Source organism: Pararge aegeria, chromosome 3, assembly GCF_905163445.1.
Source record: "Pararge aegeria chromosome 3, ilParAegt1.1, whole genome shotgun sequence".
In the NCBI taxonomy this organism is placed as follows: Eukaryota; Metazoa; Arthropoda; class Insecta; order Lepidoptera; family Nymphalidae; genus Pararge; species Pararge aegeria.
This window is the reverse complement of record NC_053182.1, coordinates 16,152,702-16,166,832: the sequence shown is the minus strand read 5'-3', so window position 1 is coordinate 16,166,832 and position 14,131 is coordinate 16,152,702. Positions and strand designations below refer to the sequence as shown.

General features: G+C 34.8%; 1 protein-coding gene across 1 annotated transcript; it reads left to right on the top strand.

The window, feature by feature from the left end:
* Nucleotides 1–921: 921 nt before the first annotated feature.
* Nucleotides 922–13,811, top strand: LOC120637471 (integrin beta pat-3-like). Its single transcript, XM_039909334.1, has 8 exons — nt 922–1,133; nt 1,944–2,332; nt 3,861–4,356; nt 4,999–5,339; nt 6,869–7,021; nt 8,408–8,579; nt 11,190–11,649; nt 13,532–13,811. The coding sequence occupies exons 1-8, from the start codon at nt 987–989 to the stop codon at nt 13,759–13,761; spliced, it is 2,388 nt and encodes a 795-aa protein (XP_039765268.1). The 5' UTR covers nt 922–986; the 3' UTR covers nt 13,762–13,811.
* Nucleotides 13,812–14,131: the final 320 nt, after the last annotated feature.

Below are 14,131 nucleotides of genomic sequence, written 5' to 3'. Positions count from 1 at the left end.
TATATTTTTTTAGCACATGCATTCGATCGCCCCATATGCCTTGCTGTTATCTGTGAATAGTTATATCCTTTATCTCCGACGATATTAATCAGATCTTTATTAAAATTAGACAATACATGCTTGTTAGTATACACTTTCAAATAAAAAAATAATTATTTAAATCGTTTCAAATTTATCGGAGCTATGAAGTAAAATTGATAAAAACTTTTATCCCATTTTCCGGAGGAAACTTATAGTTTATCGGGATTAAAAGCATCCTATATGTTGACCCGGAATATCAGCTATCACTATACCAAATTTTATATAAATCCGTTCAGTAGTTTTCACGTGATGACCGGACAGACAGACAGACAGCCAGACAAAAATTAAATAAAAATCTGTTTTGGACTCAATATCGATTATAAAGCAACCCCCGGTCAAAATATTTAATTTATATTACAGATATTTTACAGATATAGATTGTATTACAGAAGTCTTCCAGTTACAGTTTTATTTTAAGTTTAGATTCTTATTATTCTATGTGTATAATCTGGCTAAGTATTACTGTGTAATTATTCGTAAGTACGAGTATGTATGTAATAGTAATATACCGCACCAATTGGTTTCTCTTGGTTTTCCTTATCCTAAGGTTGCCTGGAAGAGCTAGCTGCTAAGCGACAAGGCCGCGCTTTGTATCTTACTTTTTATGTTTCCTCTTGTTTGTCATTTTTTTTTCTTCTTGTGGTGTACAAATAATGTAAATATAATTAAAATTAAACGACCACTGTCACACTATTGAAATAGCAGTTTTGGGGTCCTGCTAGCTAAATGTGTCATTTTTCATTTTATTTGCCGCTCAAGAGAATGCCACGGGACGTTTATCCTTAACACATAATTAATTTATCCTTCCCTAACCACAATTAGTTTAGGAAATAACAAGTATGCACGCTTTGAATTTATAATGAGTTCAACTTTGTTAATGTGTGTGATTCCTAAAGCAAATTATAATGAAATATATAATATTATCGATCACGATTTATTCTACAATTTTTATATGTAAGAGTGTGTTTGCATCAAATTCATATGAGTGTAATTATTATAACTCATGTGAAGAGTGCATCAAAGGTTCTAGCAAATGCGTTTGGTGTGCTGAGGTATTGTATCGCATTAACATTATAATCTACTTCCAAAAATGTTTATGTGTAAAAGTTGAATCATTGCATATTTCTTACCCTATATATTCTATAGCCACTGCTTGTCTAAATGCCTCTCCCGACAGGAGGGTATCCCATAATCTCCAACCTAGGCAGACGGGTTGGCAGAAGAATGAGATCGAAGTAGTGGTTGCTGCCCGTGCTCCGTTATAATACCTTTAGTCGCGCCGTACTACCGTGAGCAGAAGATGGGTGGGATGGGTGAACCAAAACAATAGATTGGGGATCCTAAAATCAAGGTGTTAGGAAATTGGCTCAAGCCACGGAGAGTGGCTATGACGTATATCATGAATGTTTATCAAAATAAGTGTGATAATTATGTATCGTCAAAGCACGCCAACCTTTATTGGAGCAGCTCGGTTGGTTTGAGCCATTCCGTCATCCCTATAAAAGAGAAGAGCTCTGAGGAACAAAGATTGAGGATGATAGGTAGCGGGTATACTGCCTATTGCATCATTAATTAATATTGTGGTGGTGAAGAAATCATTATTGATAGAACAAGCAGATGGTTCACCGTTTTTTTTTGGCGTAGTGGAAAAGCTTTATGGCTACTTCCAACTCTTGGGCAGGACGGAGGTCATATGATCACCATCAAGGAAAACTATCACTCATAAACAGAGCAACACTTTAGCGTAGGGCATGCAAGACACACCGCCCATAAAGGTCAGACCTGTGTCAATCAACCTGAGGTGAACCTGATAATAATGGTACCTAAATTGATATTGATAACACAATTTTGAATTCCTTCAGATTCATTTCAACGGCACAAGATGTAGATCTGAAAAAGAAAATCTTAAAGAATGGTGTGTTGATAATAAAATAAATCCAAAAAGTAACAAGAGACCAAGCGAAAACCCGCTGCCCTTCAATTCTAAAACGGATGAAGTTGTACAAATTAAACCGCAAAAAATTACAATTGACTTGAGACCAGGAGATTCCATCGATTTCGACTTTTCTATTAAACTCGCAAAAGATTATCGAGTAGATTTGTATTTTCTTGTCCATGCTACGAATTTTATGAGAGAAGAGAAGCAAAGAATCATCGATGACTGCTTAACAATTATTGAAGAAGTTAAACAAAAAAAACAATACGTATACTTTGGAACTGGAGTATTTATAGATAAAGATCCTTTTAATAGGTAAGTTGTGTCCCTAGATAGTAACACCGTAGATCTTAGTTAAATTTACTGATGTTATGTGGTACACCATGGGTAATATGCAGCTTTCAGTTATGGCTTCAGTAGCACTTTTAACACCATTGAATATGAAATCTTACTTATTCTCCTGCGCTCTATTTTCATATTTCCATCAGTGATAGATTGATTTTGGATTTAAGTACCAAAATGGTCGTAGACAACGCATTCGGACTGGCGGATGGCTCAGGGTGGCTTCTTATCTCCCTAGCTCCTCTGCTATTTCAATGACCTTAATACCTCAAAATATACCTTTTCTCTATCACACGTAGGTATGCATATGATGTTAAATTATACTTTGTAGCTTGTCCTTCAGTGTGTCAATCCAGAAATATTAAAATGTGCGTAGTTTCTAACGATAAACAATAATATTGAGAGATATTTGGAGAGAAACTATTTATTCTTTCATTTTTATTTTACCTTTTTCTTTGTGGGTATAACGCTCTTGGATGAAATCATTCACGGTGCGGTCTAAGATAATAGTTGGCTTAACCGTTAGAGGTATGAGAGTTATATACACATACTCCTATGGTTTCGACACGGCATCGTGCGGTATCGCTTCGTCGCCTATCGGCACATCTGCGTCGTTAGGGTGGTAACTAGTCATGGCAGAAGTCTCCCACAATTTAAAAAAAAAAACAAAATTTATTTATATCATATAGTTTATATAAGCACTTTTAAAACGCCAAGTGTGTCTGTTTGTAGTGACTCTACCACTCTCTCTCAAATAGATACAAAAAACTTTTTATTTGTATATTTTTTCATATGTTAGGTACATAAGCAAATAAGTTGAAATTTGGAGTTCAGGAAGCTGAGTTACCTTTTGTAGTTATTTTGTACATTTTCTACTACCGACAAATACAATATAAATTTCGACAGTACAAATATGCCTATTATAACTCTTTTTTAACACCCGACTCAAAAACAACGTTAAAAGCGTGTTGTATTTATGTGCGCACGTTTGTGGCAAGGTATTTCCCGATGATTTTGTATTGGTTTTTTTTCTTTGTTTTTGAAAGATGATTTGTGAGTATTGGATAGAAGCTGACTTTGCGGAAATCCATGATATATCATGAAAAATAAGCCTTATTTGCTACACTCTTAAGTTAAGCACTTAACAATTATTCATTGTAAAGTCAACATCTCCTGAGGATGCTCCGGTTTTGGAGCGAAACGTGCGTGAGGGTACATTGCAGAAGATCTGTTTGAGTATAAGTATTGAAGAAATTATAAATTACACCATACAGATTCTCCTGCTTTTCGTGGAGTATAGCAAATTAGGCTTAATTTTTTTGATTTGGGAGTGTTTTTATGCTATGTTTGATGAAAAGTGCAATAGGGCCGCCACATAAAATGGCGGATTACATTTTTTTTTTTTTTCATTGAGAGGGTATAACTCTCCTTCTACGCTTCTTGTACTGTAAAATAATTTATTTGCAACTTTAATATTGTGATTACAATTTTTTTTTTTCAGTCCGGTAAACAGCACGTATTCCTTTCGCAATAGATTAAAATTAACTAGAAACTATCAGGAATTTCAGGACGCAGTAAATGATTCGTGGTTCGGATCTAGCGCAAACAGACCAGAAGGCACTTTAGACGCACTCTCGCAAGTAATAAGTTGTGACCCAGAAATTCTTTGGGGCAATTATTCTACAAAAATTATAATTGTCTTAACATACGGTCCATTTCGTAGTGCTGGTAAAGCAAACTGGGCTGGCATATATCGCCCATACGACGGGAATTGCTACACAGAACATGGCATCTACAAAAATGAATTAAAAATGGATTACCCATCAGTTAGTATTATCAACAAATTGGCATCAGAGAAAGAAGCAATAATTATTTTTATGGGGTCCAATAAAAAGCGGAGTTATAATGCATTACTGAAAAAAGGTGTAAAAGATTCAGAAGTTTCTGTTATTAAGAAAACGGGATTTTCATTGGATGTTTTGAGAGAACAGTTTCAGGTAATAACATTTATAACACCCGTATTCAAATATTATTAATTATTATTGTGAATTCTGTGTCGTTTCAACTTCAATTCTAACTTCTTATAAATAAGTACCAAATTCATAAACTCAAAATTTCACGCCACCAAACCATCTCTTAGGTATATTTTTTTAGATTTCAGGAACAAACTTAGTTACGAGTGTCGATTTTTTCGAATTAGTTATTTAATCACATAATAACCTATTTATACATACCATTCCAAAGTTCGGAACCCTCAATGTATTTGCTAGTCACAGAGATAAGATGACCAACTTCGTCTGCACCAAATCGGTTATATAGAGGTTTTGATATCTTTAAAAAATCTAGAAACGAAGTGCAGCGCTTTCAGTTACCCTAGATATCGCGTAAATAGAATGCCTAATGATTCAGGCGATGTCTATATAAAAAAAACATTTCACCAACTCTTTGATTATAACTATTGGTCGATGGTTGATGTATGCCTAGGAATCTCCTTAAATTTGGGGTTTATTTAGGCAATGCCTAGTTACTCGTTAGTGAAAAAAGCTATTATAGTTAGTACAAAATACTTATTTGTACGCACTGTTGATTTTCATGAATAAATAAACAAAAATTTAATAGCGCCTACATCTTTTTTACAGAAAATAAAACAGTATTTAAAATTAGAAGTTAATATGGACCCTACCTTGCGTGAATATATAAAACTTTCGTTTAGTCCCGCTTGCAATCTTGAAAAGACATTGAAGGAATGTCAGATACACATTGACGAAGAAACGAAATTTACAACAAAAGTAACACTTTTAAAAAACATAGAAGCTGATAATGTTGATGTAGGTATATTATTTGCTAAAGGAATTAAAGAAAAGTTAAATTTAAATATTAATATTATAAAAACATGTAACTGCTCAGTTACAAAAAAAGCGACGCAATGTAGTTCTAAAGGCACTCTGAGATGCGGCAAATGTGAATGTAACGAAGATAGGTGAGTACCTAAGTTCTTTTATATATTATAATGAATATTATGCAAAATAAGTTTGAATCGTCAAATCCTAATAAGCTAACAAAAACCAAAATATTTATATCGTTGATTTTTAACAGGGCTTTCTTTTTACATATTAAAAGCCGACATTTTCGACACTACCGTAAATTTTTAAGAATTTTTTTTCGTTTCTATTTTCAAATTATAAAAACGCTCGTAGCGTACACGTTTTTTTATGCGCATATTAATTTGAAATTGAAAGAATATGAATAATAAACGAAAAAAAAAATTGGTTGCCTGTAAAGTCGGTATACGGGCGAAAGTTTTACGTGACAACGACTTTGAGTGGTAAAATAATTTTAATGTGAATATTCATTCGTATAGTAGGAAGAAGGATGAAATAATAGTAACAATTTAAAACATTTATTTATACAAAGAATTATATTTAAAACATTAATTTATACAAAGAATCTCGCACTGAATTTCATATTAACAAAATTTTATTTTTACTTTTACACATACATACGTATTTATATACAAATATACATACAATAACTTGCAATACATTTGCGTACAATGAAACAGCGTTTACTACAAAGGGACGCGTGCCTTTCACTTTTTATGTCTGTCTCTCTCGCTCTTAGGCGGGCTAACCATGCCCGAGTGGAAGGGACGCGTGCCTCTCACTCGCTCTCATTGTGAGCGCATAACGTGAGCGGAGCGTAACGCAGTTTCTTGAAGTGTCACCCGGCAAACCAATTTATAAGACGTTGTCACGTCAATAAAAAACAATAAATTACTTTTTATTGATTTTGTGATTCCGGTTAGATGTTCATATAATCCTTATCCCATTTGCTGTTATAAATTGTTTGCTTTTTTAAAATATAAAGTGATTAATAAGCGCTACCATTGTTAGTGGGCCTAAAACACTGTCTCTTTTGTTTTTCTGAAGTTATTTAAGTTAAATTAAGTTGCCGTTCTTTATATTACCTACTGGCCATTAGAAATATTAAATATATCTTTTGCTAACTAGTGAAACAATTAAAAACGTATTAATAAAATTTCTAAAAATACGATCGACAACTTATTCTATTCGGAACGACGCAGCACTTCGAAAAGTATGTAACTATTAGCACATATAAAATTCAATGATTATTAACAAATTGGGATGAAAAAAGTGTTAATTCTTGATAAAACTCCTAAAAATACGAACGATGGCTCGGCTCATTCGATTCGGAATGGCGTCTCCACAAATGTTGCAATGAAAAAGTTCTTAATAGAATAATTTTAATTCATAGCCAAAAATCAGCTGTAACAACATATTTCCGCAGCGTACTACCTGCTTTATTTTCCACATTACCCTTATCAAAATTAAATTGATATTTAAATCTAAATTGACTGGTTTAAAAATAGTGCTATCTCTTTCCACTGGAAATTATATGAAAAGGACAACACGAATTTTACACCCACCCATTTAGTTTAGTTTATAGATTTGTGTACAACAGCATTGCCACGAATACTTTAATTTGCAGGACCGGTAAAAAGTGTGAGTGCGACAAAAAGTCGCCAGGCATGAATCCAAACGACAACTCGCCTTGTATTTCCCCTGCATCAAGTGACGGCGGAATAATTTGCAGCGGGCATGGGGCCTGTGTATGTGGAGAGTGCATTTGCATTAACAAAGAGTACGTTAAAATTTTCAATCTACTAACGTAAATGATCTCTTCATTTATATGAGCCGATCACCCTATCATGTTGAGAAGGATTTAGGCCTTAGTCCACCACGCTGGCCAAGTGCGGTTTGGTGGGCTTCACAAACTTTTGAGAATATTATGGATAACTCTCAGGAATGCAGGTTTTCTTACGATGTTTTCCTTCACAGTTATGTAATTTTTTACTAGCTTAAAAAGCACGTAACTTAGAAAAGCTAAGAGTTGCATGCTGGGATCGACATTAAACTCGGTCCCCCGTAAGTGAAGCCGAAGTCCTAACGTTTCACCACTTATTTATTTATTATTTTATATTATTTATTTATTTGGTATTTATGACCCATCACTACGCACTACACTATAACATAAATAGAATAATTAAAAACATAACTAAATAAAAAAAACCTTCATTAAATATTAATATGCAATATAAAAAAAAAAGTTACAAGTTAAAATTTCTGCGTCCAGACAGCACTACGTGGAGTTTAATACACAACTTGTAAATTGGAGAGTCGTATCGATTAATTAGGTAGTGCTTTCAGATTATGAGATTATCACAGAGTGTATTTAGTTTCTCGATCTGCGAGGCGTCTATTTACAATATAGGCAATATATTCGGATTCGAAATTCATTTCATTCAAGTAGGCCTACTTTATAAAAACTTTTGAAACGTCAAATCCGTCTGGCCGCATTAACTCCACCACCGGTTTAAGCAGATATTAAGCCGAGAAAAACTGTTAAGAAATTTAGAAGTTGTTGTTTTCTAACGCAATGTAGTGAGAATGAAATGTATTCACTCGTCTAAACCACTTACAAACCAACTCGAGTTAATGTTTGATGCTCAGACTACGTTTAGCTTCTAAGTTACCCGCTACTGGTCTAAACTGTTAACATAATGTAAATCAATATTTATATAACAATGTCGTGTTAGTTACACCATTTATAACTTGAGAACGGATTCACCGATTTTCATTATTTTCGATTTTTTTGATTCCTGTTTGTCCGGATAAATAAAATAAGTATTAAAATTCAATATTTTAAAAAAAATTTAAAATCAAAACAAATATCTAGCCGTTCATTAGTAACAAACACAACTGACAGTGCACGTCATGTTGTCTATACCTAATCGTAAAACTGTTGATTTACGAATTGACCTTTAGAAAGGTAGATTAATCCGGAGAAAGATGAGTTTTACGTATTGTACTTTATAAAGACATTGATATAGAATATATTAAGGCGAAATGAAATTCGCGGGGACAGCTAGTTAGGCATAAATACCACTATTAGTGTGATGAATTTATAATTAGGTAAGTAGGTATATGCAACCCATGGCCGTATCTTGAAAATTTGATTGCTATTCAGTTATACAGGAAGCTACTGCCAATGTCACAAGAATATGTGCCCGCAATATAATGACATGGCGTGTTCAGACCACGGTAAATGTATATGCGGTGAGTGCATTTGCGATCCGGACTTCACTGGCAAAGACTGCCGGTTCTCCATGGCCAAGAACAATTGCATGGATGGCGAAACCGTAAGTTTTTTTTTTCATACTTATAGTTAAAGGGTCAAGCAGATGGCCCACTTAATGTTAAGTGGAAAACCATAACCTATAAACAGCAATACTTCTCTTTGCATGTGTCCATGAACCTGAGACATAGGTATTGGATAGAATCAGGCGTTACTTTGCGGAAATCCATAATATATTATGAAAATTAAGCTTAATTTGCTATACTCCGCGAACAGCAGGACAATATGTATAGTGTAATTTATAATTTCTTCAATCCGTATAGTCCACACCAATGGGGCAAAGTACCCTCTACGCAAGTTTCGCTCCGAAACCCGAGCATGCTCAGGAGATGTTGACTTTACAATGAATAATTGTTAAGATCTTAACAATTATTAAATTTTAGTATGTACTTAAGTGTGTAAATTTATGTATTGTTTATTGTAATTGCGATTTCCCGTCTCTCATGTATTATTCGTACTATCGTTAAGGTTACCTGGCAGAGATCACTTTCAGTGATAAGGTCGCCTTTTGCTTTTAATTCTTTTTTAAGTATATTTGTAATTTCTCCTTTACTACGCAATAAAGATGTTAAAATAAATTAAATAAAAAAAATATTTTCGAAGCGGTTTCGGAGCGAAACGTGCGTGGAGGGTACATTGCCGAGGATCTGTTTGGTGTGGAGCAGTGGCGTGCATAGAGGGTATGCACAGGGTATGTAGATGATATAAAATAAATAAAATCTCTAGTACGAGTTATAAATACTTAAGGGTAGGCTTTTGATAACCCTTACAATGCTATTTCTTAAGTTTGCATACCCACTATAACACTTGTGTGGAGTATACGGATTGAAGTAATTATAAATTACACCATACAGATTCACCAGCTGTTCGTGGAGTATAGCAAATTAAGCTTGATTTTCATAATACGAGACATCTTAACACGTACCTGTAACACTTAGAACAACGTCCTTCAGACTCGAATACAGCATTGCAACAAATCTGCTTGGCGGCAGAACTGAACACAGTGATAGTACTTCCCCGGACGAGTTCTGTCACAAAAAGCTTTATCAATATATATAAAAATGAATCCCTATATCACTTGGTCAAGCCATCACGCGTGACCGGCTGGACCGATTTCACTATCAAGCATGCATTGTCTTATTTTAATGAAGATCTGATAAATATTGGCGGAGGTAAAGGACATAACTCTTCAAAAATAACAGCAAGTCGCAAGGCATTTGGGATAACGATCGAATTCATGCTAACCTTAAAAATGCGAAAGTTTGTGAGGATGGATGTATATATGTATATATCAACTATAATAATGACAACTTACTAACTCAGTATACATCGTAAAATAATAGTAGAAACATAGCTAGGATGCGATGATTATTATGTTAACATCAGATCTATTCTAGCTTCTCGATTGACTCATACGCGGACGAAGTCGCCAGGGTCCGTTAGTTACTACTATAATACAATACTTGATTGGCTACATTTGTACTAGTGATCGACATTAGAACTATAATTTTTTTTATTATTTATCCTATATACACAAAGTTGACAGATCTGTTAGTCTTTGGGAGTCGGGGATGGGTAGCTTCTGCCGTGAATAGTAGGTACCAGTTAGTTACGCGTTTGGAACCCTCGTAGCTTTAGTTTTATGTTTACGAATACGGTGATCGCCATCATCTCTCTATCGTGTAATTCTCATGTTATGTACGCACCAAAAGTGCCACCTATAAGCCTACTTAAATAATGATACTTTTGACTTTGACTACATGGTAAAATGATATAAGTCGGCTACAATTCATATGAAAACGAAACCTTGGATTTCGCAACATACTACAGTACTAAGTTTACTAGTGTTTGTTAGTTACTTTTAGTGTTTGTTTGTTTGTTTTAACTTCCTTTACGCCCTAAAGAATACAACGGTACTAAGTGTCCTAGTCAGCTTCGAATATGCTTACCTTAATATTCCCTTATAATATTACAAATGCGAAAGTGTGTTTGGTTATTTGTTTGTTTGCCTTCCCTTGACGCCTTAAATAAGAAACCAATAAACTAGATTTTTTGATATAAAGTTATTAAGGTTTATAGGTAGAAAGGACGGACAGTAACATAAGCTACTTTTTTTTTTAACCCAGGAAAACAAGCTGTTCCTCAAAAATTATGAAATCATTTTTAAAATTGGATAGAAGCAGGCGTTCCTTTGCGGAATTCCATGATATATTATGAAAATTAAGCTCACTTAACAATTATCCATTGCAAAGCCAACATCTTCTGAGGATGTTCCGGTTTCAGAGCGAAACGTTTGTAGAGTGTACATGCCGAAGATCTGTTTGGTGTGGAGTATAAGGATTGAAGAAATTATAAATTACACCATACAGTTTCTCCTGCTTTTCGCAGAGTATAGCAAGTTAAGCTTAATTTTCATAATAAATCATTTTGAATCCCATTCTGTGTACCTAACTATAGTTTTAACATATTTTATTAATATGTTATCATCATATCAACCCATTACCGGTTCACTACAGGGCACGGATCTCCTTCCATAATGAGAAGGGGTTAAGCCCGAAGTCCACCACGTTGTCCCAGTGGTGGTATAATATGTTATATTATACTCAATTTCTAGGAATGCAACGGTCGAGGCGAATGCATATATAACAATTGCGAATGCAAGGATCCTTCTGCGTGGGACGCGCGACGCAATGGAGATTTGTGCCAACTGAAATACTCCGAAAAATCCGGGCACAGCCACCAATGCCAATTACTCGAGCCAATCGTCCAATGTTATTTGAACCAAGGGGGCTGCGAGCCTAATACGGAGATCAATATTACTGGTGTCATAAATTTACCTGGCAATAATTCGGCCAATGACATGGCAAATAATACGGCCAATTATTCGGAAAATTCCACTGTTATTTATATATCAAATGCTACGGCAAATAATTCAGCCGATGCTTGGTTCGATTGCCCAAATATTAAAACTGGTCTCGGATGCTACACCGCGTTCCTTTACCGGTATAATGAAGACAGTTATGGTATGAAGATTATAGTACAAACAAATGCCAATTGTGCTGAAACTTATTACAGTAAGTATCGTTTATCAATGTTTTTTCATATTATTACCACACCAAACAACATTTGAACAGTAGCGAGTGAACATCCTTACAAGATACCTATGTCCAGCAGTGGACGTACCGTGGTTGAGATGATTATGATGATCAACATTTTATTTTTTATTTATCTATCATCCCCTCTCACTCAACAGAAGGAAAATCAGTTATATTCTCGCCGAAAAAATTTAGAGACATTTTAAAACCGACTAAAAAAACTGGACAAGTGCATTGTAGAGTTCTGTAATTATCTATATTCCCACTCCAACTTTATTGGCGCAGACGGCCAATTGACGGCCGATTTGCGCAGTTTGCAGCGAAACTGCTTTCTGAACCCAAGGCCGTGGGTTCGATTCCCACAACTGGAAAATGTTTGTGTGATGAGCATGACTGTTTTCAGTGTCTGGGTGTTTATATGTATATTCTAAGTATTTATGTATATTATTCGTAAAAATATTCATCAGTCATCTTAGTACCCATAACACAAGCTACGCTTACTTTGGGACTAGATGGCGATGTGTGTATTGTCGTAGTATATTTATTTATTTATATAATCCTATAGATTTTAAAATAGTATTAATTAACCATGAAGATGGTCCTATGGCCCATCGCCTATGAACACAGCGACACTTCGTAGGGCATGAAAGGAACACGTCCTGCAACTTGCCACCCTGTGTGATGTGTCCATCAACCTAAGCTAACCTTTTATGTAAATTTATAGTGTACGGACTTATGTATGAATTACTTGGAAATTGTTACCTATATATTATTTAATATCTTTAACCTTACAACATAAGGCGTAGGTGTAAAACTACATGTGCCTGTAATTACACTTTCGTGTAAACGCCCTTTAACCTGGAACACTGTATAACTACAATGCTGCTTAGCGGCAGAAATTGTACTTCCCCGAGCTCTGTACTCTTACAGATAGTTCTACTACTACTACTGTGCCTATAATGATTTAAGACTCGTACTGTGCTCTCCCCTGTATATTTTATGTTGCAAGAGCAGTCTTAAAAGCATTACTTTAACAGTTCCACGGAGTTTTACGGGCTAAAGATGATAACAGGTTGCTCGTTCCTGCCAGTCGTTCGATGGCTTATGGTAACTCATTTACTGTGAAAGTGGTAAATCTGTGGAATGAATTGCCTAAGGATATAAGACAGTTAAAAATCGACTAAAATAATTTGATTTATTTGAGATATAGAGTATATATGTTCTTTTGTATGTTTAAATTTATATTTTGACGGCCGATTGGCGCAGTGGGCAGCGACCCTGCTTTCTGAGTCCAAGGCCGTGGGTTCGATTCCCACAAATGGAAAATGTTTTTGTGATGAACATGATTGTTTTTCAGTGTCTGGGTATTTATCTGTATATTATAAGTATTTATATGTATTATATTCATAAAAATATCCAACAGCTATCAGCAACAGTACCCATAACACAAGCTACGCTTACTTTGGGGCTAGATGGTGATGTGTGTATTGTCGTAGTATATTTATTTATTTATTTTATTATATGTATGTATATTGTATATATTATACTTATATGTATTTAATTTAATTGTATCACCGGTTGCACTATCCCGTTTTCCCTAACCTAATTCTCTACCATAAAGGGTTGTCTGGAGGAGATCGCTCAAAGCGATAAAACCACCTTTGCGCATCTTATATATATATTTTTATTGTTGTGTTATTTCTTGTTTTCGCTTTTAAATTGTGCAATAAAGACTTTATCTATCTATCTACTTTTCATGATATTTAATATATAATTATACAAGAAATAAGGGATTTAAGCTTTACATGCAACATGCGAAAACTATTAAATAAATAAATAAGACAAGCCATTTCTTTTACAGAGTTCGGAGGAATATGTGCAGTCTTGCTGATAGCTTCCGGCGTTATAGGACTGGTCGCTTGGAAGTATATCACTACGATTCGTGACAAAAGAGAGTACGAACGCTTCGTGAATGAGGCGGGAATAATAGGTTCAACCTGCGAGAATCCGCTTTACGCACCGACTACCACGACCTACAGCAACCCAAATTTCAGAAAAAGATCGAACCGAAGAAAATTCAGTCTTAATTAGTTTATCATAACAATTAAACTTTAAAAAACTCCTGACTTTAGTGTACATTATTCTAAATACTAATCAAGCTCCTTCATTTGATATGCACAATGAGGGGTATTTTAAAAAATGTAATACGCCTGAGAAATCGCTATGTAGCGATAAGGCCACCAAATTGTACACTCTTGATATGTATTTATATCTCTGTAACTACTTTTTTCTTTGGTGTACATTAAAAGTGTATTCATTCATTCATACGCCATTTTGTGGTAGCGGCCATATTGGAAGTTTCGACGACCTTCCTGTTGTTTTAAGTGGGAGGTCCTGAGTTCGATCCCCAGCAGGGACAATTCGGAAATTGATAATTTCCGAATTTTCTCTCGTCAGGTGG